Here is a 25,168-nt window from a genome sequence, read left to right on the forward strand (position 1 = left end):
ACGCAAAATTGAAAAACTCGTAGCTATGGCAATTTTACCCGATTTGGATACCATGGAATAAGAAGCTGTCGAAATTCACCTATATGGCACGTTATCTGTGGATGTGGCAATATGAGTCAACCGGAGACTAATAGAAACCTCACGAGTTTCCCATGGCTGGTACAAACACATAGTGAACTAGAGGGCTTAGGTTTAAAAGGGCCCGGCAGTAATACAAGCCTTGGGACCCGACGCGGCTCTCGACGGCCCTGGCACCCTATCAGAAGCGCTCACCACAATTGCAGACGAGACAGGAAATATCCCCCGCTAAACACTACGTAGGGCCAATTGCATGATTTTGATTGTGATATTGAGCGTAGGTTTCAGATGTGCGGGCATAAGGAATTTACGATTACGTGGGAATAAGCGTTTATTTGTTCGTTGAGACCATGTTGATCAGATTATAAGTGCAGTAGCGTTCACGAAATCATAGAGATATTTTTCAGTTTTTAAAATCATGAGCGTAGTTGAGCGTTGATGATCGCGATTACGTGTTCAGCTATGTGCATCATGGCTAGGGGCTCGAGCGTTTGTAAGTTCACATAGTCGATTATGTTGGTTTTTGTATCTCGCGGGTGCTAGCGTGTAACTTTGCTGGTATACATTCGATTCGGTTCGATTATAACTGTGTGCCCATTTGTACATTCGCGTGTGTTCTTGAATGATCGCGTGGACCGTGAATGATACTTAATTTTCAATATTCGGTTCAGATGCTAGAAGAGAGTGAGTTCCCCGGTATCACTAGTTTCCGGTCGTGGCGCCATAGAATGTGTTGTCTAGTGGCTATGAGCGTTATTTTTTATTTGTCCAACTAAATGCACGGATCTAAGTTGCTAGGACCGAGAGTTGATCACAATCGCGCGAACACGAGTGTTTGTAGGTTCACATTTGGCACCACGTGTTTGAAAATTAATAAGTGCTGAACGGTTCACTTTATCACCGAGGGCCTCCAAAGATCTTTTGGTATTGTGTTATCTTCTGCAGTTCTGGCATGGGACACTCCAAGTTTCAAAGAGTTCCGAAGCTGGGCTCATCGGCAAGTCCACGATACCTCCAACGAGAACTAGGTCCTAAACCCACTTTGTACACGAAACGTTATCTATTCATATCATATCATGTCGTCCTATGCAGAGTTACAAATATTAAAATTCATTGAATGAAAATTGATCATTCGCATTCATTTTCAATATTCAGTGGCGCAACTAAAATCGTCAAACGAACCAATTGCACATTCATTCATGTTCGGATACGGAACTAAATTTTTCGTAGCAACCGATTGGTTTTACGGTAACGCTCAAACTGTAAATAACATTTATTATAAGCGGTATTTTGGATCACTTATGCAAAATTACACTTACAAGAAGTAGTTTCTCCCTATTTTCCACGCTTCCTGATTGTCGTATCTACCGCTATATTGTTGTATTTTAGGTCAAGTTAGGGTGAGATACCTTAACTGCCGAATCGCAATTTCAGGTCGCCGTGCTAAGGGGAGGCAAAGGTGTATGTTAATCGATTTTCTCACACTGCTTTTCTCACTGTACTTACAGGTTTGTATTCTCACAACTTGAACTGTTTCGTTCTCCCTGTCGCAATCACACACAGTTTAATTTTATTATCTCCTTTAAATATTTCCAACTATCACTATCCCAAAGCTATACTTTTCCTTTCTACCGTAACTAATCTTTTTTGTTTTCTATCCATACACGCTAACTGTCAAACTTCTATGCACTGATTTTATGTTGCTTTAGAGCATCCTCAGTGGTGTCGCAACACCCCAGCCCGTAACATCCGGTACTCCCGGATTTACTCAATCTCTAACACCGCTAGATTCACCACGCCACGTCTCAGAACACTGCCATCAGCAGTCCTCACATCTACCTGTCGCACTCGTCCGTCTATGCCTTGAATAACTGCCTCCACGATGCCTCGTTTCCAGTCTTTCCTATTCTTTCCGTCGACCACGAACACCAAGTCTCCCATTTTCAGCGGTTTCTGCTCGTCGTGCCATTTCGAACGTGGGTTTATTGTTGGCAAGTATTCTTTACGCCATCTTTCCCACATTTTTTCAGCAAGGTACTGTGAGCGTTTGTAAAGATTCCGCAGTGCTTCTGCCGAATTGGACGGTCCATCTTCTAGGCACGTATCCGCACCGGTCACCGTTCCCCGTAAGAAGTGATTTGGGGTCAGTGCTTCTGTTTCTTCCGAGTCTTGTGGCAAATAGGTCAACGGACGTGTGTTTATCATGTCCGCCACTTTAGCCAATGTTGTCGACAAGATTTCATCCGTCAGCTTCCGCCCGTCATCGAGCGCCCGCATTGCGTCTTTCACAGACCGCACCATTCTTTCCCAGATTCCCCCCATATGGGGTGTTCCCGGAGGATTGAAGTGCCAAGATGTTGCAGGACTAGCCAGACGTTCGGCGCACTCCCCATTTATCTTCTCCATTTCACTACCTCGTTGTTTGTACCTCGAAAACAGGTTGCATTATCTGAGAAAATGTGATTCGGCTTGCCAAACCTGCTGCGGAAACGACTGATAGCCATCCGACATGATTCGGTGGTGAGACTGTGAACCACCTCCAAATGCACCGCGCGTACTGCCAAACAAGTAAATATAGCCACCCAACGCTTTTCCTTCCGTCGACCAATCATCACCTCGAGCGGACCAAGGTAGTCGATGCCCACAGAACTAAATGGCCGCATGCTAGAACTTACTCGTTCTACGGGCAGTGGGGCCATCCTTGGAGCTCGTGGACGGCACTTGTTTACTTTGCACCAAACGCATCTCTTCACCACACTTTTGATAGCTGGCCGCAGCTTAGGGATCTGGAACCGCTGTCGCATTTCATTGAAGACGGTCTCCGAATTTGCGTGTCCAAACTCCTCGTGGTGATGCTGAATCAATTTCTGCGTGATTTCGTGTGAACGCGACAGAATTATTGGATGCCTTTTGTCGAAAGAACACTCATTCGCATTCGTCATTCTGCCATCCATCCGCAGCACACCTTCTTCATCCAAGATTGGAGAGCTCTTGTAGATACAGCTTCCCTTTTTCACGGCTTCTAATGGCTCACCCGGTTGACGTTTTAAATTGTTGGAGAGCGCACTCATTTCATCCGGGAAACTGTCCCACTGGACCTGCCGCCATAGAAGTACTTCAGCTTGCTGGAATTCTTCTTTTGTAAGTGGTCCCTGTACCGTCGCACACTTCATTACAATTCTATCGATCATCTTTTGTTGCTTTGCCGTAGCTTGTGATGTCATTATTGGCTCACCTTTTTGCTTGCGTCGACAATTAGCAACAAAACGAATAACACTCGCTGTCACCCTCAGCAGTCTCGTCCAGCGGGAAACCACCTCGGCGTCGATCAATCCGTGGAACAAGATAGCACCTCTTACTTCCTCTTCTGTTTCGTCAAACGTGGCCTCTTCCGACGGCCATTGGTATTGCGGAAGGTACAAAAACGCTATTCCGGTAAACCACTCTCCATCGCTTTGCAGTGGTGGGCCTTGTCCCCACTTAGTTAGCACATCCGCAATGTTGAGTTTTGTCGGGATCCATCGCCAGTCTTTCACATTCGTAAGCTCCCAAATTTCTCCTACTCGGAATGCAACAAACTGTTTATATTTGTGTTGGTCTGAACGAAGCCAACTGCACACGGTACGAGAATCTGTCCAGAAAACAGTACGAGCGATCTTATGGGTGTGTGTGCTCAAGATTGTTTGTGATAGCCGAGCCCCCAAAACCGCACCCATCAGCTCCAAACGGGGAATTGACTGGCGTTTCAGAGGTGCTATCTTTGCTCTAGACATAATAAGACTGCATCGTACTACACCTCGAGCGACCACACGCAAATACGCCGCGCAACCGTACGCAAGGTCGCTGGCATCGGTAAAGATGTGTACCTCCAACGACTCAATTTCGTCGGTTTTGGCCTCGCCGATGTAACAACGTGGTATCCGTATTGCTTCCACATCAGACAGGAGATCGGTCCAGCGCTTCCATAGGTCCCAGCAATCGGAATCGATTTCTTGATCCCAGTCGCATTTCGAACGCCACAGATGCTGAATAATAATTTTGCCGTGGCTAGTGAACGGAGACAGCAACCCGAGTGGATCAAAGAATCCCATCACACAGCTTGCGACCAGTCGTTTTGTTGGTCGTTTGCCTTCGTACAGGTATTCCAACAACTCCTCGCGATGTCGTGTAGAGAATGAAAACTCATCCGTTTCCGGATTCCATATAACTCCTAGAACCCGCTCTTGGAATGTTTCCTTATCGCGGTTGAAGTGTACCGGTGCGACGGGTTTCTCCTCTCCCAGGCACTTAAGAAATTCCGGTGAGTTGGATACCCAGTTACGAATCTCGAAACCGCCCTTCGTGTGCACCAAGCGGATCTCTGTTGCCAGCTTTGCTGCAGCTTCAACCGTGTCGGTACTGTCGAAGTAGTCATCTACGTAATGTCGGTTTATGATAGCCGCAGCCGCTTTTGGATACTGGACGGCTAGCTCCTCGGCATTTCGATTTTTAACGAATTGAGCCGAGCACGGAGAGCTAGTCGCGCCAAATGTTGCTACGTCCATTACATAGACACTTGGGGGATCGTCTGAAGACTTTCTGAAGATGAAACGCTGTGCTTGTTTATCCTCGGCACGGATTTTCAGCTGATGGAACATCTCTTTTAGATCCCCGCCGAATGCTATTCGTCGTTCACGAAAACCGATGATGACCTTCACCAACGGAACAAGTAAGTCTGGCCCTTTAAGCAGTTGTGAATTGAGTGAGACTCCTTGTACGGTTGCTGCAGCGTCCCATACAAGCCGTATCTTATCAGGTTTTTTCGGGTTTCGGACGACGTTGAGCGGGAGGTACCAGACCTTTTCAGGTGCAGTCTGGGCCAACTCGTCGGCAGTAGCTAGGTGTGCATAACCTTTTCGCTGGTACTCGTCTATCTGCATGTTAACGTTCGCGCATAATGTCGGATTCTTTTCCAATCGTTTCTCTAGCTGCTTCAATCGTCGCAATGCCATGGGATAACTGTTTGGGAAGTGTGGATCATCGGTCTTCCATAAAAGTCCGGTTTCGAAACGCTCGCAGACTCGTTTTGTAGTGTGCTCGAGTATTTTCCGTGCCCGTCTGTCTTCCTCCGTTTCCCGTGGTACTATTACAACCGACTCTTCTAGCGCGTAGTGGCTTCTGAGTAATTCATGCAGATCTTCGTTGGTAATCTCCTTGTGATAACCGAGGTAATTACCCACTGAAGCTGTAATAGGGTTTTTTGGCCCGTAAACCGTCCATCCGAGGTTGCATTTTACTGCGATGGGATCTACAGGTGTGCCCATTTTAGCTTCCAGCGGAGCAAATGAATGGATGTTGTTCAACCCAATGAGCAACTCCGGCTGTCCATCGTAAGACTCGATTGTCAAACCCTGCATATGTTTTAACTGTGCGATAAGTTCCTGGGAGTCCAATTTTTGGTACGGCAATGTCAGCTTTCCTACCGTGCGAACATTGTGTAACAGAAGCTTGTTACCTGCGCTTACTCCGACACCCGATACCCAAATATTCATTCGTCTCGATTCCTTCTCTTCGCGTGTCACGTCAGCCGTCCATCTAATCGTCAGCCGTTCCTTTACACCAACGATGCCTAGCCGGTCAGCTACTCTTTTCTCTAATAACGTGACAGAGGCGCCTTCGTCTAGAAACGCTAGCACCGTTACCGATTGAATACCCCACTGTAGCTGGACCGGAACCATCCGAAACAAGATTTTCGAATTCGATCGGATATGCGCGCTCATACCGACCACATTTCCGACCGGATGCATTAGCGGGTTATGGCGCTCCCTACATTCTCCTACGTTACAGCGGATTTTGAACTTGCACTGTCCGCTGTGCTCGTTTAGGCATACGATGCAGAGATTTTCACGGGTTGCTAGCTTCAGTCGGTCGGCATAATCGATTTTCCTGAAGTCCTCACAATACCTCAAGCGATGATCCGTCCTTTCGCACATTTTGCATGGCTTCAGTTTTCCCGGGTCGCTTGAACCTGCAATCGAGGTACCAGTTTCGCTGTGGCTGTATAACGCGCCTTTCTCCTTTACTCTTTTGTTTCCCGGTTGTGCCCCTCCTTTGCGCTGGAGCGCCGGTTGCATGTCGACATCTACATCGCACGCATCATCGACGATATCCATCAGGAAATCTGTCAGTGTTCGCAATGTTGGCTCTCCTGAAGCGTGGATTCGTTGATAGTGAATCCAATCACGCTTGTCGCGGTCTGGTATCTTTGCAACCAGAGATTTTATTAGCAGCGGGTTGACAAGGTGTTGTCGTAGTCCTGCGGCCTCGAGATGTTCGCAGAGTTGTTCCACAGTGTTTCCGAATGGAATAAAACTCCGCAGATTGTCAGGTTTTGGTGGTTCTAATTCGTCGATTTGATTCAAAAACTCCTGGAGAAGTTGTTCCGGACGACCATAGTGTCTATGCAGTTTTTCAATAACTCTTGGGACCGATTCAGGAAGCAACAACTGACCGGATACTAGCTCCAAGGCTCTTCCTTCCAGACACTCCTGAAGTCGCACCAAGTTTTCGTGGTTCATGTACCCGCAGGTTTCGTTGGACGCTTTATACGACGCATAGAACAACGGCCACTGTTTGGGCTTACCGGAGAACTTGGGAAGTTTTGTTGTCAATCCCTTCCTCGCGGCCATCTGGGCCTTTGTAGGTCTAGTTTGCGCCTGCTTCAGTCCATATTGGCTATCCTCTACGACCTTCTCCTTCATTCTCGGTGAAGTTGGTGGAGTATTGTTCTCTTTCTTGTCTGACAGTCGTCGGGAGTATTGACTCTGGTGGTCGGAATAGTTGTCGGAATCGCTCTCGTCTTCGCACATCTTGCCGACTCTAGAGGAACAATGCGCTTGCGAGCTGTAGTCATCTGTTTTCGACGCACCTTTCATGACCGCCAATGCTTTCAGCTCATCGTCCAGCTCGGCCATTTTATTTTCAAATGCCTGACGATTCGCCTTCATTCGCTCGATCTGCGCCTTCTTTCGCTGCAGCATCTCCACCTGCCACGCCTTTTCTTCTTCTTCGTCTTCTTCACGCCTTCTCATCTCCATCTCCATTTTCTTCCTTTCGAATGCGCGCTGCATCATTCTCTCCTTCTGCTGCAGCATCATCTCAGTCTGTCGCTTCTGCTTTTCCTCCAACGCTTTCAGTCTTTGTTCCACGCTGGAAGTACCTGCTAGCGTACCTACACTGGATTTATCAGATTCGCGCCTTTTGGCATCCTTCCGCTTCTGTTGGTACTCCTGGGCCTGTTTCCGGCAGGCTTTGCTTTGGCAGTACCACTTATCCGGAATTGAATCCTCCTTTACTCCCACGCAACGAGTGTGGAACCATTTTAAACAACCGTCGCAACCAATCATTTGTTCGCCACAAGTCGACGGACCGCAGATTCCGCATGGAGTTGAGGTCAAATCCATTTGTGATGCAGATTCGAAATCGGAAGGCGTATCGTGGGGTAAGTCCGACATCCCTAGTAAACACTACCTGTGTTACTTCTTTTTGAGAATGTTCGGATACGGAACTAAATTTTTCGTAGCAACCGATTGGTTTTACGGTAACGCTCAAACTGTAAATAACATTTATTATAAGCGGTATTTTGGATCACTTATGCAAAATTACACTTACAAGAAGTAGTTTCTCCCTATTTTCCACGCTTCCTGATTGTCGTATCTACCGCTATATTGTTGTATTTTAGGTCAAGTTAGGGTGAGATACCTTAACTGCCGAATCGCAATTTCAGGTCGCCGTGCTAAGGGGAGGCAAAGGTGTATGTTAATCGATTTTCTCACACTGCTTTTCTCACTGTACTTACAGGTTTGTATTCTCACAACTTGAACTGTTTCGTTCTCCCTGTCGCAATCACACACAGTTTAATTGTATTATCTCCTTTAAATATTTCCAACTATCACTATCCCAAAGCTATACTTTTCCTTTCTACCGTAACTAATCTTTTTTGTTTTCTATCCATACACGCTAACTGTCAAACTTCTATGCACTGATTTTATGTTGCTTTAGAGCATCCTCAGTGGTGTCGCAACAAGTATATTCAGAAGAATTGTAGTACATAAAACGAGTTATGCTTTGTTTAGAAAATTTTTATTTTCACCTGGGACCCAAAACACGAATAGCTCGTAATGATTGTTTCCTTATACTCCTCGATTTTTGCTGAACGCAATTGTTTGCATACGAGAATTTTCACAGACTGAAAGCAAAGAGTTCTGGAAGGATCCAACCACATATTTTGTAATTAATGGCCCTCTCGGAGACTACTTCATCAATGTCTACCTCCCGGGTGGGTACGTAGACAAAATACTTCTTCGCGTACGCCTGAGTGTTGTTTAGTTAGATAATTCGATATATCGATGAGTGAGTTAAGTGGCTTTTTTCAGCAGTAGAGCATCTAGGGGTCGGTTGTATTAGATGGATATAATTTGTATGGAAAATGAGCCTTATCGGCTTTATTTTTGCCATCGAGGAAATATTCAAATCGACCTCCATTAAACCTGAAATGATACCGGTCGTCGGAGATACCTTCTCATTATTCAACACTATCATGCGGGCTTCAGCACCCACGAAAAAAAGGTTTAATCGCAAATATATGAAATTTAATGTTAAAAATGTGGAACGAGACTAAATGTCAAAAATCTTATGTTCTGAATTTTATCGGTAACGAATATATTTTTATTTTGTTCGTAAGAATTTTCCGGGTTCAACAAGATATATTTTATGAAAATTGATTGAAGAGTAACTAGAGATATATGCACGAGAAAATGATCAAATTTAATAGGAATATTAAAAGACACTATAACCCTAAAACATCTCGTATTCGGACAAAGGACGCAAAGGTTCCGTTCGGTTTCTGAGATTTTTTCACTTTTTTTGCAATGCTCTGCGCTATTTTCTTTACCTCACTAAGCTTAACTTTAGATATCATAGTTTCAAATTCAATGACATACACGCAGAAAAAAGATTTGTAGGTTCAATAAAAATATGGATTAAATTCAATAAATAAAATTATTGGTCGGGAGACAAATTTATTTATTGAATTCAATCAAATTTATTTATTGTTCCAATAAAAAAGTTTATTGTTTTGCTTTCTAATAATTTTTTTTATTGAAAATAAAAGAAAATTATTGAAATTAAAAATGTTTTTATTGAAAGCAAAAATACATTGTTTTTCTAATAAAAAAATATTGTGAAATTAATAATTTTGTTGGTTAAAGTGATAAACAATAATTGATTGAATTCAATTACACATATTTTTGGTTTAAATATGCTAAATTTTTCTGCGTGTACCATCAATAATCAAAAAATACTTATTCTTTGTTGTTTATCTATGATAAATGAAAATTTAACTTCAATATGTAGAGAAATTTTAATTACACTTATCATGAATAATATTGTTTTCAAAAAGGGATGAATTTCCAGAAATGCTTGAAACTCTGTTTTGGTTTAATTTTTTCGGTAATTGATATATTGCCCGTAAAGCAAAGAGCTGTTAAAATAACAACAAGATACATCCGTGAAACCCCACGAGGTACGCCTTTTTTCACTGTTCCCATAGCAGCACGATGCCATGTTAATACACCCGTCCCTACCGCTTGCTGTTGTTTTTTTTTCGTTTGCACCGTTCCAGGAAAGAGCACGCGACTGCTGCCAGCCACGCACCCAACGGCAACGGAAGCGAAGCATTGACACTTTGAGTGACCGTTTGTTGAATGCAGATCAAAGGCGGCGTGGACTCACCCCGCCGGGAATGGAACTAATTAATTGCCATTACCGGAAATTACAGTGCACTGCACGGTCGAGCCCGTCAAGCGGAGTTGGGTCAACGACTTGAATTTAATTAGCAAACGTGGATGCTTTTTATTCATAAAGGTAATGTATTGAAAAGAATCCTTTATCGTTCAACAGTTTTTTTTTTTCAAATGTCATGGTTGAAATATGGACGAATTGAGAGCTGCCCTGCTTATGCTAATCGTCGATAAATTGCGCTCGGTTTCAGCTGGGATATCCTATCTCAGTGCATTGACTGTGCCAAGAGAAAAGCAAATTGAGAATCGAAACAATCGTTGTGCAAAGAATACTTTTCAAATTAAAAAACTTTGCGCCTGTGGGATCAATGATTTCCTTATTTTCGTTCAATGCTTCCTCCCGTCGGCATGGCCTGCCTTGCCGATTTGTCTGATCGGTTGCCTCGGTGGGGGTCGTGTGCAGTATTTTAGGTTATTTTTCATTTGGACGTCGAAGAACCCGTTTGCCCTCTGCCATGGAATGTTCATGGGAGTTTGAACATTTTCAGCTTCCTACTCTTCCCATTAAAACTTGGTTCGGTGGTTTGTTGGTGGGATTTCTCCGATTGTGTATAAAGAACTCAACTGGGATTCAAGAGTGTGATCTAGAATATGAATAGATCATTGGGTAGGAAAATTGTGACACCAATTCTATATAATAAAGAAAAAAATTGAAATCTTAGAAAATAGATAACTATTGCAGTTTGTTTGTCACTGTTTCAATTTATATTTGGGACAAAGCAACAAGTATCATTTGATTCGTTGTGTTTATTTGAACTTCACCAACTACGTCCATGAATCGGATGCGATGGAGCAAAGAGAAAATTTTTTTTCAAAGTTCCACCACGCTAGTTAGCGGTGCTCGTTAGACGCTCATTTCCGTTCAGATTCCTGTAAAAGGGATCCACCAAATCAGCTTCTCTGAGTAGCATTCTACTACCGCTGAAAGAAGGTGCGGATTTGGGTAGAAGTGCACCACGGAACTAGGTTGGAAATTTTGCTAATAAAAGTTTTTCGATTGGCTGGGATGCAACTGAATCGTATCAGGTAGAAAGGTGGGAAATAATTGCCAATAATTACTACGTTGCACTAAAAGATTCCACACCCATCCCCTGATGGATGGAGTTTAATTATTGGCGTTCTTCAAACCGACGATAAGTTGCATCCTGGTTATTTGTGATTGCGCCTCAATCAATGCTGAAAGCAAGGTTCGAGTTTGGTTTATTTATTTATCAAACAGAACTTCTTCACTTACGGGTCGTCGTAAGTTAGAAGTCGTTTAGATCAACACACGAAACTTTTGACGTATGATTATTTGCACTCGGAAAAATTGTTCAAAGTTTGAGCGGTTTCTACGCCTTTCTTTATCAATTAGCTCAAAACGCTAGAAATCTATTGGCAATGAAAATGGAATGGACAATTTATTACCTCATAATGTTTCTGTTATTTACTGTTTCTGTTTGTTACTAATTTGTTTGAGTTGATAATCATACTTTTAACACATTTCTTTGAACGTCACTGATAGTTATTGCTCATCTTTCTTTCGTTTCTTGTTTCAGATTTGACTGCCACATGTATTGTGAATTTTTCGAAAATATTACCGGCCTCAAGGTCAACAAATTTTTTGAATAGTTTGCCAACTGTTGCCTTCAATATACTGATGATAAGCAAGCTTCTTTCTTCTCTCATATGATCCACGTGATGAGAGATACACACCCCGATTCTGTATTCCGAACGAATCGAAATATTTCGATCGAGTAGTTAAATTGCATCCTACATTTCGTTCGAGTTATTTTGAAATCCGAAAATCATCCGTTCGAGCTGGTAATTTTTCGAACATCATACGTTCGACCACCAGACCCATTCCTGTTTTCGTTCGAGAGACTGGTTGCTGTCAATTTTATCCGACAAACTTTTATTGCGGATTCGTGTGATTTGCATAATCGAAATCTTAGCTGTAGTCCGGTTCTCTTCGTTCACACTGGTCAAGGAACAGTGAATGTAAAGATGTAAGTTGAATTATTTTCATTTATTTTTTCCGCTCAACATAACGTTTGTCTACAATTACAGGGAAAAACATACGAACAGGACAACCACAAAAAAACAATTCGAGAGGATGGTGCAATTACTGGATGCAAAACCTGATATTGCAAAGGGTTTTGTTCGTGGAAACTCCGCGAGTTCCGTATCCTTTTGGGACGATCTGGCAGCCGAACTTAACAGCTTGGGACCGCCTAGCCGCGACGGCACTGGATGGAAAAAGGTAATTGTTGCTAAAATTGATCCGAAAACACAACGGTAATTCCCTTTTTTATATAGGTGTGGGCTGACTATAAATCAGCATTGAAACGTAAACTGTCTCATAATAAAAGGGAGCTAAATGCGACCGGTGGAGGACCCAACAAGTTGATCCATTTATCTAAGCTGGAGGAACAGGCTGTGCAGCTAACCGGATTAACAGCAACGGTGGATGGAATAGCAGGTAGTTCCTCGCAAGGTGCTCCAAAGGCGTACGACAAAGAGAATGTTGACATTAACAGTGGCTGTTCCGAGGAATCCATAAGTGGAATTAATGAGACTGGTCTTTCTCAGCATTCCCAGTCTAGACGGCCTAGACAAACTACTGGCAAATTACTAGAATTGCAGGTCAAACAACAACAACAATTTCACGCAGATGTCAAATCAATTATGAGTTCCTCAAACAAAAAGTTGGATGATCTGATACATTACCAGCGCCAATCAGCGAAAGCGTTGATATCCATTGATGCGACTCTTAAGCAACAATCACATGAACAACAGCGTCACAACAAGGAGATGGAAAGGCTTACCTCAGAGAAGCTTGAACTGAAGAGAAGAATTCTAGAAATGCAAATAGCTTATGTTTCGGAAGCGAATTAATAATATGTTGATATCTTAAATAAACGCAATAAAATGCTGGCTATCTTATTTTCTTTCCCTTTAGTTCGACAGAAATTAATCAATTCTGGAAAAATTAAGGATAGCTGGACAAAACTTCGCAAAACTTATATTCATTCTAAATATATTTTTTGAAAGAGATCAAACAATCGGTTCTTTTTCGACTAAATTGGGCATAAGAATTTGTTGAGGATTCTGCCAGCAGTGATACTAAGATGAGGAACGTTAGCTTCTATTTGGTTATTTTTGTTGTATAGGACAATAGGGATCTTTAGGGGTGTTCGAGTTAAGGCATATTTTGATGCAGATTAGTACCGTGAGTTAATATCTCAGTCCTTTTCTAATTGTTAGGCCCGAAACTATTGAAAAAAAAACATTTTTTTAGTTTGTTTCCTTTTAGGACAATAACACATCCAAACCAATGCGACTTGCACGACTCTATAGGTTGCCTTATCAGATCAACCATAGATCTTTTTTCGCATCGGGGAAATATTCGCATTCACGCCCACGCGAACTGTATCTTGGGGGTCATTCATATATCTGTCACCGTCGCACATATCATTGTAGTTATGATGTTCGCGATCAGATGTTCTTCCTAATTTCTTTCCTTTCCGGGTCACGAGCGTGAATCCTCCGTCATTGCTAGTAGCTTCCTTACTAATAGTATTAGCTGTTGAGTTGGTGGGTGTTGGCATTTCTCTTTGTAGATGATCTTTCCTCAGCAGTTTCTGGACATGGTTGTCCGTAGATTATGTATGTATTTGTATGTATGCATACATCGGAACATATCCAGAGATTTATATTGTATTGTGAATTAAATGCCAAAATGCACTGGCGACGGAAGCGGAACGGCAACGAAATCATAGCGGTTGATAAATTTTGACCAAACCAAAGCGACTTTCCTTTTCCAAACATTTGACATTTGGGGTTTTTCATTAATAACATAGAAATTTTCTATGGGGCTAACCTTAAACTGTTTTAAAACTTGTAGGATTTACTAAAGAACGTAATAAAGTAATTTGAGGTTTGGCCAATATTCCCCGAAGACCCTGGAACCGATAACAAAAGGCCAATAATGAATGCTCATTGCTCGTTGGATCCACAGAGAAAATGACTCCAAAAATGACAAAGACAGTGTAGGTGGCAGTAGATAGTCTAAGAATCATTCCAACCATTTTCAAACTACGAGGAAACTTGACCGGTTCACCGATGAATCCGGAATATGGTCCAGGGGATCACTTTCATCACATCGCAAACCTTCATCATGGGACATATAAAAAACTGTTTTAATCCACCTAGAGGTGCAATTGTGCCTTTCTCATTTCTCCAAACTATGATTTAATAGCTGGTTCGTACAATATAACATTATGGAAATGTCTTTCATTCTTATTACACTTGGTAAGTATATATAAGAGCATCTTTTTGCATTCATCGCGGTATCGGTTTGAATCGAAGTTTTCTATGTGATTGCACTCCACAACCCGTAACTCCGGAGCCGGAAGTCGGATGGAGATGGAATTTAATATCAGTTTCCGGGGACGCAACACCTTTCATTTGAGACTAAGTTGATCAAATCGATCTAGCCAAACCAATATAACCGTTATTCTGAATTTGGATACCTCAGGATCCGTCGATGGCGGCCAGTGTGGCCAAAGAGACTTTGAATGACTGTTGGGGACTTAGATCTACAAATTCAACAGTTGTGTTTACATTTTGGAAAAAAATTCACCTGCGTGATCGTACGTATCACCCTGTAATTCAGGAACCAGAACTCGGATCCACACAAAATTCAACAGCAGCTGATGGACCTTTCATTTAAAATTAAGTTTGTCAAAATCGGTTCAGAAAATTTCGAGAAACCGATGTGGACACATCAACAAATTTTGTTTTGTAACCATACTCTTCAACTCGTAATCCGGAACAAGATGTCGGTTGAAAATGAAATTCAATAGCAACCTATGGGAATATTATACCTTTCATTTGAATCTTAGTTTGTAAAAATCGGTTCAGCCATCTCCGAGTAACCGATGTGGACATTTTGTTAACAAATCCGCACATACACACACATACATACACACATACACATACACACATACATACATACACACATACATACACACAGATATTTTGCGATCTCGGCGAACTGAGTCGAATGTTATATGAGACTCGGCCCTCCGGGCCTCGATTAGAAAGTCGGTTTTTGGAGCAATTGCATAACCTTTCTATATAAGAAAGGCAAAAGAATAATATTTAATTAGCTTAATAAGCATGAGTTCAATGTTATCTTCATGTGATTAGAATTTGGAAAGGTTGGTGGAATGGGTTTGAACGTGTAGGGAATGGGGGGTTAGTAGAGTGGGAGTGGAGGATGCGTCAGAAATCCTTCATCTTATTTCGGTATACGGGGTGGATGCAGGAAATGCGGGCGTGAGGGTGGTCCAAGAGGAGGGGAGTGATGAAGGAGGGAGGTGTAAGGGCAAGGCGGGGGGGGGGGGTCTCGACGCAATACTCAACTGCATATTTTGCCTTCCATTTGAGACTTGGTTTGAGAGAATCGGTTCAGTCATCACCGATGTGACTTTAATTGTGGAATATTCCCGGAATTCCGGACTTCCGGAATCGTCGATAGTGGACAATATATTCAAAGAATGTTTGATTGGCAATCAGTGATCTAGATCTGCGATTAGAAGTTATTTGGTGACCATTTCAATAGTTTTTAGCCTCTGAGGTATTACGATTGTACCGATTTATATGGGAAATTCCAGTGTATCCTTACTAACACCCCTGTAACTCCGGAAGCAAGAGTCAGAACCGAATGAAATTCAGCAGCAGTCAATGGCATTACTGTATCTTTCATTTGAAATCAAGTTTGTAAAAATCGGTAGAGAATTCGTTGGGGAATGGGTGTGATATTAGCTTAGGAACTTGGCGGGTTCCCCGGGGGCGTCATGAACTGTCATAGGTGGCCAATGTGGTCAAAGCTGCTTTGATTGATCATTAGTGATCCAGACCCGCAAACTAGAGTAATGTTACATCAATTTTAATATGTTTTACATCATTTGAACATCATGGTGGTACCAGTTTATATGGGAATTTGCTGTGTGACCGCACTCTTCAACCCGTAACTCCGGAACCGGAAGTCGGATCAACTCAAAATTCAATAGCAGCTTATGGGAGCGTTATACCTTTCAGATGAAACTAAGTTTGCGAAAATCGGTTCAGTCATCTCTGAGAAAATTGTGTGAGTTTAAATGACACACACACATACCCACACATTTACACACATACATACACACACAGACATTTGGCGATCTCGACGAACTGAATCGAATGGTGTATGACACTCGGCCCTCCGGGCCTCGGTTAAAAAGTCGATTTTTACAGTGATTGCATAGCCTTTCTTTATATGAGAAAGGCAAAAACATCTACTGAGCTTAGCAAGATATTTGAAAGCATTCAAAACATTTTAGGATGCCCTTTGACTACGAATGCCATTTCCAGTGAATCCAGAATATGGTCCCAAAGGGTCACTTTGATCAAATCGCAAACCATCATCACGCGACATATCAAAAAACATCTACTGAGCCTCACAAGATAATTGAAGGCATTCAAAACAAGTTTGGAGGCCATTTGGCCGCGATGGTCAATTCCGGTGTATCCGGAATCTAGTCCCAGAGGGTCACTTTTACGAAATCGCATACCTTCATCATGCGACATATAAAAAAACATCTTAAGACCTTCACAAGATAATTGAAGGCATTCAAAACAAGTTTGGAGGCCATTTGGCCGCGATGGTCAATTCCGGTGTATCCGGAATCTAGTCCCAGAGGGTCACTTTTACGAAATCGCATACCTTCATCATGCGACATATAAAAAAACATCTTAAGACCTTCACAAGATATTTGAAAGCATTCAAAACAAGTTTGGGGGCCATTTGGCCGCGGTGGTCAATTCCGGTGAATCCGGAATATGGTCCCAAATGGTCTTACGAAATCGCAAATCTTCATCTTCAGACGTATCGAAAAACATCTAATGAGCTTCACAAGATGGACGAAAGTATTTAAAACAAGTTTCGAGGCCATTTGACCGCGGTGGTCAGTTTCGGTGAATTCTGAATATGGTCCCAAAGGGTCACTTTTATCTTATCGCAAACCATCACCATGCGACATGTCAAAAAAAATCTATTGAGCTTTGCAAGATGATCGCACACTCAGGCAAAAAATACAGCGAATTTCATAGGAATATCGTATACTTTTTAGCCACAAGTAGCACGTATGAAAATCATAAGATTATCTTATGAAACGGCATTTATTTTGTCAAATCGGTTTGCTATGATTTCATGTTCCATAAGGCATCTTAGATTTATCATAAGACAATATTATATATTTCTCATATGTTTATGAGAATCTTAAGATGCTCGTATGAAATTCAAATGACTGGCATATGCAATACCTTATAAAGTGATAAGATAATCATAAAAGCCGTATGTTTTTCATGTTAATGTTATGAAAACATAGTTTTGTTACTTTTCTATGCATCATAAGATATATCTTATGAATTTCGTTATACGTTTTGCCTGGGTGTAGGCATTTAAAACAATTTTGGATGTGGCAAAATTTAGATTAGGACGTAAGTAACATTGAGAGCCTCTCTTTGTTTACTTTCTCTTTCGTTCATTACGACGTCACGACGTCAGTGTTAACTTTGCACTAATTTTGCAGTACATATCGAAAGCGGATGGTTATTGCTAGAATATTATGCAAGGAGTTGAGTACTAAATGTTGAAACGACCGAGTAATGAACAGTAGAGAAAGATCCCAAAGTGAATCTCTAATTGTTACGTCCTATTCAAAATTTTCTCCAGAGTTTACGTCGATATTGAAGGTGCTTTTAACAGCGTGTCTTTCGAATCCATTTTGGAAGCAGCACATGGTCATGGAGTACCTCCATATACCACGCAATGTTTAGCAACCGACGTCTGTGCCCATCGTTAAGGGGTTATACATGTTGAGGTCAAAAACTCAAAAAAATATTTATTCTCCTATCGTAAAGTTTAGGTTCTTAAGAATGTTATCTCAAATGTTTATAGAGACCGGAGCAGTAGACGCAAAGTTATAGCGTTTTCAATCTGGCTCCCTTACGGAGGTGTGGCTTATACTTGAAATTTTAAACGCGATTATCTCGAAATCGTGTATCCCAAAAATGTCTTTGTTACTATGTTTTAATTGCCGCAAGGTTCTACTGTATCGATTTTGTTGGCTGTTTTCTGCAAATTTAAGACTAAGATAAACGAATGTAATGAAATTGAAAGACGGACAGGTATTCAAGAGCGAATCAGTTATAAACTTAGAACGGCCGTCGGCGGTAAAACATGATGATGAGCTATTTTCTATCAAAGACCATGCGGTAGACTTGGGTGCAACGCCCAACTCCTACTTAGCAGATGGCAAACGATTCTTCACATTTCCTTTCGATCATGTCCATATGCGCCTGCCTAGTCCTAGTTTCCCGTTCTAAGTTTATAGCTGATTGGCTTTAGAATACCTATCCGTCTTTCAATTTCATTGCTTTTGAAGAATTTTGTTTTAATCAATCGTTCAAGGATACCACAGGTACATATACTAATGAATTTGTTTTAGTTTTATTCTTTCTTTTTTTTTGAGCTGTTGGACTGGAATCGTAGTCACAGCAAATCTTTTTTAAAAAAACTCGTTTTGCAGAAATTGCTGTAACTTGGACAATTATTAATATTTTTATGTTCTCAAGTGGATTTTGAAAATTGACCATTGTACGACGCTAGACGTATAACAAGTATTTTATTAAAATATGGTTACATCCCTTTACAAAAATTCAAACTTTTCCTTTTTTTCCTGCATCTCAACATATACAACCCCTTAAGACACTAGAGATAAGGAAACTGAGTGTCTGCGGATGTCCTCAAGGTGGAGCGTGTCGCCACTTTTAAGGAACTTTGTCGCCGATGGCTTGTTGAGGAAACTTATTGAGCTTGGGTTTCGCAGATGATTATCATATAGTGTTCACCGGTATTTGCATTAACACACTTTTTGATATGATGCAACAAGCCTTGAGCAATGGTGTCATGTTGGACTATTACTTAATTCAAATTAAATATCAATGGTACTTTTCACGCAACGAAGGATTACAACCAGAGCTCGTCCGTCTTTAACTCTGAAGTTTTTGTAGCAGATCAAGGGCAATTCTTGACTCAAAACTTAACTGGACAGCTCACATCGATTTCAGAATCAAGTAAGCTTGCATGGCCTTCGGCCAATGTAGACGGGCTTTCGGCAAATCTTGGGGACTCAAACCCAAGTATATTCAGTGGATGTACACAACAATTGTTATACCAATACTGGTATAGGGGTGTCTTGTTTGGTGGCAGAAGGGAGAAGTTCAATTGACAGTTCAATCAAAGATTTGTGGTTCTCCATACATAGATAAACCTATGTACAGAGAGCTGAAACTCAAGGATATGGTATTGTTCCTAACCCAGTGTGGTATTGAGCTATAGTTTAAGCCGTATTTGAATGACAATGTCTCTTCGGGGGTGTTGTCGTTCTGTTATCGCAATATGCCCTCGGGGGTGTTGATATTCCGTCCACTGTTTACATAAAAATTTTAAATCCCTGCGGGGGTTGGAAGTTTTATTCCTACTATTGCAGCAACTGCAGATCGTTCAGCACCTTTCCGGGGGTGCAGAATGCTCCGTTTTAATTGTTCTGTATCGCTATTTTCCTTACCCCTTACCTTACCTTCCCCAATCCTTCCCATCAGGGAAATGATGAAAGGACAAATCATGACAAATCTCCGATCAACATGGGGAACGTGCCATTTGAGCCAGTTGCTACTGATTCCTTGTAATCACACAATGTAAACCATTAAATACATCCACTAATATTTCCTTGACCTGATATAACGTAAATACGCTAACAGGCTATTGTCACAAATAAGCATACAAATACAAATAGTATGTGAATTTCATGGGTACATCTAGATTTAGTGTCTCCTGCCCAATTATACCCATTTCGGAATCGGTTGTTGCATTCGAGGTTCCATACTGACTCTATTCAGGATTGGACTTACCGGGTGGTTTGTCATCTACTGGGAAATGGAAGGAAAGCAGTGGATCAATTCCCAACTCAGATACATAGATGGGCCCAAATGGTAACCAGAGAGTTACTCGAAATTGAATTCTGATTTTTATTTCTCCCACATACTCAAGTACGATCGTTTTACTCAACTTTATATATAGTACAGTTTTACTCAACATTATATATAGAACAACAAGGTTTATTTCATAAAAATTACTGAGAACAACCAAACTCCAAACATATATTGTGCAGCGCACAACAGACATTTATAATTTGCGCAGCTTTCTTTGGGGCATAATGGAGCTGCCTGGCGCCCAAGATACACCTAAAGCGATTCTTGAGAACACCAATAGTTCTCTCGACAATATTTCTGCCTAATGCATGTCTACGGTTGAAGTCACTCTCTACACTTCCTTCTTCAGCAGCTCTAAACGGCGTTACTAGCCAAGGTTCTGATGGATAGCCCGCATCACCTGTGTAGGATATATACAGGTACACTCAGGCAAAAAATACAGCGAATTTCATAGGAATATCGTATACTTTTTAGCCACAAGTAGCACGTATGAAAATCATAAGATTATCTTATGAAACGGCATTTATTTTGTCAAATCGGTTTGCTATGATTTCATGTTCCATAAGGCATCTTAGATTTATCATAAGACAATATTATATATTTCTCATATGTTTATGAGAATCTTAAGATGCTCGTATGAAATTCAAATGACTGGCATATGCAATACCTTATAAAGTGATAAGATAATCATAAAAGCCGTATGTTTTTCATGTTAATGTTATGAAAACATAGTTTTGTTACTTTTCTATGCATCATAAGATATATCTTATGAATTTCGTTATACGTTTTGCCTGGGTGTAGATGTCAGTTGATAGAGGTTTCAATTTCAACTCACCTAGAATCTTTGTATTAACTTCACCGTTTCGAAGTTGTTGCTCAAAATAGGCTCGAGCTGGGCTTACTCGTCATATGTGAGAGTCGTGGTTAGATCCCTGGAAGCTCGGATCGACAAAACGAATCCTTTGTTGATCATCACATACCTGTTGAAAAGGAAATATTTTCAAAAGTGTGTTGTATATAGGAGCGCAACTTACAACAAGAACATTAAGGCTGTAGAAACCTTTCCGGTTATAAAACAAATTGCGATCTTGCGCAGGCGGAATGATTCGAATATGTGTCCCATCCACGCACATTATTACTCCTGGAATCCCTGATTTCCGATAAAAATTTAGTTTGGCACGACACTGTTCTTCTGGAGACATTTCCAGGGATATCCACTTTGGGCAAAGTTTTCGTTCCAATATTTCGAGTATATCAGCCACTACTTTTGAAAATGTTGGTTGAGCAATCGAAACATGAAAATCTCGTCCCGCTCCATGCTGATAATTTCCTTCAGCAAAAAATCTCAAACACGCTGCCAACTTCTCCTTTGCGGATAGACTGCTTTTTCTAGCATAAGTAAATTCGTCTTGAATTTCCGTCAAAACGTACCGGAAAGCTTCCTTATTTAATCGAAAACTTTTTATGAATCTGTATAAAGGAAATCCGTAGACAAAATATATCAAAATACTTAGTTGAGAAATAACTGGATACTTACGCATCATCTGAATCGGATCGGATGATAAACGGAGGTTTCTTCGGTGTTGGCGAAGTAAACCGATTTCTTCTTGCGCTGCCAAAATCGGTATCAATAACGAATCCATCAAGAATATCGATAGTTTTTCTCCTAATTCTCTATTTTTAATGCAAAACAATAATTTGGCACTGTTGCGGTTGGTTTATTTACGAAACGAAATGAGAACCTGTTGACATTTCCAAACGTGTTCGAAATTTGCAATGCTCCCGAAAATGAATCGATCGAAACATGCTAAACGAACGGAATAGAGAGTACCACTTTCGAAGTCGAACGAAATATTAGTTTCGAACGAAACACGGATCCGTCGGAATAGAGAATCGGGCTGACAATCTCTTCCCGCCAATATATTTGCTTGACAAATCTTCCATAACTTCTATGATTTTTGGAAATATGCCATCATTATCAGGATATCAAACTGGTTTTGAACTATGTATACCTTGCATGGTTGGATAGTCTTTTCGTCGCTAGAAAGTTCACGATAAAAAATCGTCTGCTCATTCGTTTTCTGGATCGCATATTCGCAAAAATAATCAGCATTTCACGTGTCTACCAAAAACTATGGTAGGGTATGTTCCTAAAATCGTTTCGAAGATCATCTGCAGTATTATTATTATTTGCACAGTATTGCCAAATACAAATATGTTAATATAATTTGTATTTGGTATTGCATTGCGCTTCGAGCTCCTTTTCCATTTCTATACATTTTACTTGTCAAGATATTTTTAGCCTTAGAAAATTGTTTGAAAAAAAGTATGACTTTTTTGGATTAAGTGCCTGCGGTGGTCAGCTATTTTCATCCACGTCCCTTATCATATATTTTATAAGGTGATTCATGAACAGTGCTATCTTTGGAAATGAACCACCTTGGTTATGCAACCACAGAGAATAGACATATAAGCTAGAAGAAACTATCCCGAAAAACCTGTGTAAACATTTAAATGAAAACCCGTTGAAAATCACCATCGCGTACAGGTTTGCATGTGTGAGTCACCATTGTATCCAAGTTTACGTACAAGTCTTGTACAGCGATCGCTGGCTGATCGATTCGCCAGCCAGTGGCAAGTTGCTACTTGCTGTTGTCATTTCAAAGCGACAGTTTTATTTCTTACACAAATTGAAAACTTTACTTGTATGTCAGTTCTCCGTGATGCAACTAATTTTTCCGGTCTTATTTGATTTAAAAGAATTTAGTAGTCTTCATTTTACTATATTCAGAATTGCACACATTCTGTCATATCTAATTTTAAATGTTCTTTGATTTGATGGCATTGTAAGGGAACAAGTATCCGCCGGTTGATGCCAATCGAGCTGACATTTATTTGGACTGATCAAACTAATTTCTTTGTTTGTTCAGTGTCTATTTGACCAACCAGGAAACTAATCCATTGGGTATTGTGCGTGAGGAATACGCATGATCTTGCCTGAGTGAAATGATGACTGTTGAATTATATATGAGGCTTGAGAATTGACAGCTCATGAGAAGAATCAGAAGCCAGTTACCAATTTGCAGCAGTCATATTAGCACAAAGAACATATGCTTCATTGTCGTATTAATTGGCTTACTTTTAGTCCAATAAATCAATTAAAACAAATCAAATTAATTGATCTCACTATATTGAATACTTTCATTTACCTTAACGTAGAGCATGCACTACATTATTGATTGTCATGTTAACCATATTTCTTCATGAGTATAACAATATTCTAGCTTGATTATTGACGTAAAAGGTGACAGGTTAGTTTCTTTTTGTTCTTATTGTTTCCAATCTTGTTCTAGTATTTATTGTAAAAATTAGCTTCATCGATTATATATTCGACATGAAAAGCTAGTCATTTCAGGTGCTTATTTTATACCGTCTTTAAGCACTAGCGGCCGTTAGTTCAGTGAGCCAATTACGCGATCTCCAGAGGAGTGTTCGCGTCATTTTATTTGCTATATAAATACCAAATTTTGTATACGATAAATAGTGCTTGTATTGCGAAGTCTTCAATTACATAGGTATTACCGCATTTATTTCGACATATCTCTTAAAATGCTGAAGGTAATCGCTCTTTAAAATATTGAATTCTTTTTGGAATATCGTGTTTCGCCGGAATAAAGAAACAAGGAATAATAACATTGTTCACATACCGCCTGATTCTATTAAACATAAGCAACACTCTCGACTGTCGGCAGTCCGGAGTTTAAGTTGCTTTTCTGTAAACCGGGTGTTTCCAAATTAATTCAACAAACGATAACTCTATCAAACTCTCGGCAGCCGGCTGCCCAGAGCAATAAACACATGATAACACTTCTGAGAGTTGCATAGATCGTATCACTTATCAAGGTGAATCCAGGCTTGTGTAACGCTTTACCCCATTCTACTAACAAAAACACCTACGCGTGGCAAACGTGGAGATGCACAGGTATACACGGTCTCCATAACAACGTTTGCTACACTAACATTGCTTTCCTTCCCCGAAGACTGTAAGGGCACGTCTGCCCGGCGCCGTTATTGACATTTGAACGTGTAGAACTCTTGAAACGTGCACATTGAGAATGGATAGCTACTCCCAGGCCCCATTCGTTGATTCTCTGAGCAATTTCGCTTGTTCTGGTCAATCACGGCGTAGCAACTACGAATTGTAAAGTTGTTTGAAAAGACATTTGCGCGTTAAGAGCATTAAACCTATAACTGTATTAGTTATGGAATTTGCGTTTCAATTTCGTCTCATTAGAATCCGTCATTAATTTAGTGACAGGACTAAGATAGCGCCGATTTAACGCGATTGGATTTTAACAGTCGGTGTTCCACTCATTAGTAACTGATACCTATTTTTCATTTTTTTTCCTTTAGGAAAAACATGTTGCATACTCACTGGCGTTTGGCTATCATGCCAAACGATGGTTCGTTTCCCTATACTGGTCAGAGTATGGCCACTTTCGTAAGGGGTCAGATTCGTAGATTTTGAGTTTAACCCATCAGAATCCAATTTTTTTAGGAATTGCGGCATGGGAATTTTTTTTTTAATCCTAATTCTTGTAGCATTTCGCTATTTTGGAATTATAGTTTCACTTTCTCGTGTTAATAAAGAGCTGAATTGGAATTTGGGGTTTTTTTCAGTATCTTCACTAAATACTGCTCAGGAACTAAATAAATTTGGTTTGCAATTGACACTCGACAATTTAACAAAATTTCGATTGACTAACTGATTCAAAACCGATACTGTATTCGTTCCACGTTGATAATATGAGTATTCGCGGCAGAATGGAAACAGTAGATCCCATCCCTAGTAACAATTGAGGTTTTATGGTAGTTTTGTACCCACTGATAAAACTTAGAATGCACTTGTAGCATGCTATAAAACTTCAATTGTTACTTGGGATGCTCAGTTGATGAGAGTATAGCTTTTTGATACAACCTTTATAAGTTTTCCTGGTGAGTACTCTACCAAGATCAAATTAATGGGCGAATAAAATTACTTCCTTGTTGGTATTTAGTCTATCGATACCTGCTGTATCCTTTTCAAATGCATTTAGAGTCGAGCCACCCTTCTGGTACACTGAAACCTCCATTTACGAACCAAACCGGGGGTTCGTAAATTGAGTTAGTTC

The 25,168-nt window shown here is 40.8% G+C and overlaps 3 protein-coding genes across 3 annotated transcripts; 1 reads left to right on the plus strand and 2 right to left on the minus strand.

Moving 5' to 3' along the window:
* Window positions 1–2,471: 2,471 nt before the first annotated feature.
* Window positions 2,472–7,571, minus strand: LOC131681055 (uncharacterized). Its single transcript, XM_058961759.1, has one exon. It carries the CDS (start codon window positions 7,569–7,571, stop codon window positions 2,472–2,474), a length of 5,100 nt encoding a protein of 1,699 aa, XP_058817742.1.
* Window positions 7,572–12,012: 4,441 nt separating this feature from the next.
* Window positions 12,013–12,794, plus strand: LOC131681056 (uncharacterized). Its single transcript, XM_058961760.1, has 2 exons — window positions 12,013–12,159; window positions 12,216–12,794. Exons 1-2 carry the CDS (start codon window positions 12,013–12,015, stop codon window positions 12,792–12,794), a joined length of 726 nt encoding a protein of 241 aa, XP_058817743.1.
* Window positions 12,795–20,137: 7,343 nt separating this feature from the next.
* Window positions 20,138–21,199, minus strand: LOC131681057 (putative nuclease HARBI1). Its single transcript, XM_058961761.1, has 2 exons — window positions 20,908–21,199; window positions 20,138–20,397 (listed from the first exon to the last, which is right to left on the minus strand). The coding sequence occupies exons 1-2, from the start codon at window positions 21,197–21,199 to the stop codon at window positions 20,138–20,140; spliced, it is 552 nt and encodes a 183-aa protein (XP_058817744.1).
* Window positions 21,200–25,168: the final 3,969 nt, after the last annotated feature.

Source organism: Topomyia yanbarensis, chromosome 2, assembly GCF_030247195.1.
Source record: "Topomyia yanbarensis strain Yona2022 chromosome 2, ASM3024719v1, whole genome shotgun sequence".
Lineage (NCBI taxonomy): Eukaryota > Metazoa > Arthropoda > Insecta > Diptera > Culicidae > Topomyia > Topomyia yanbarensis.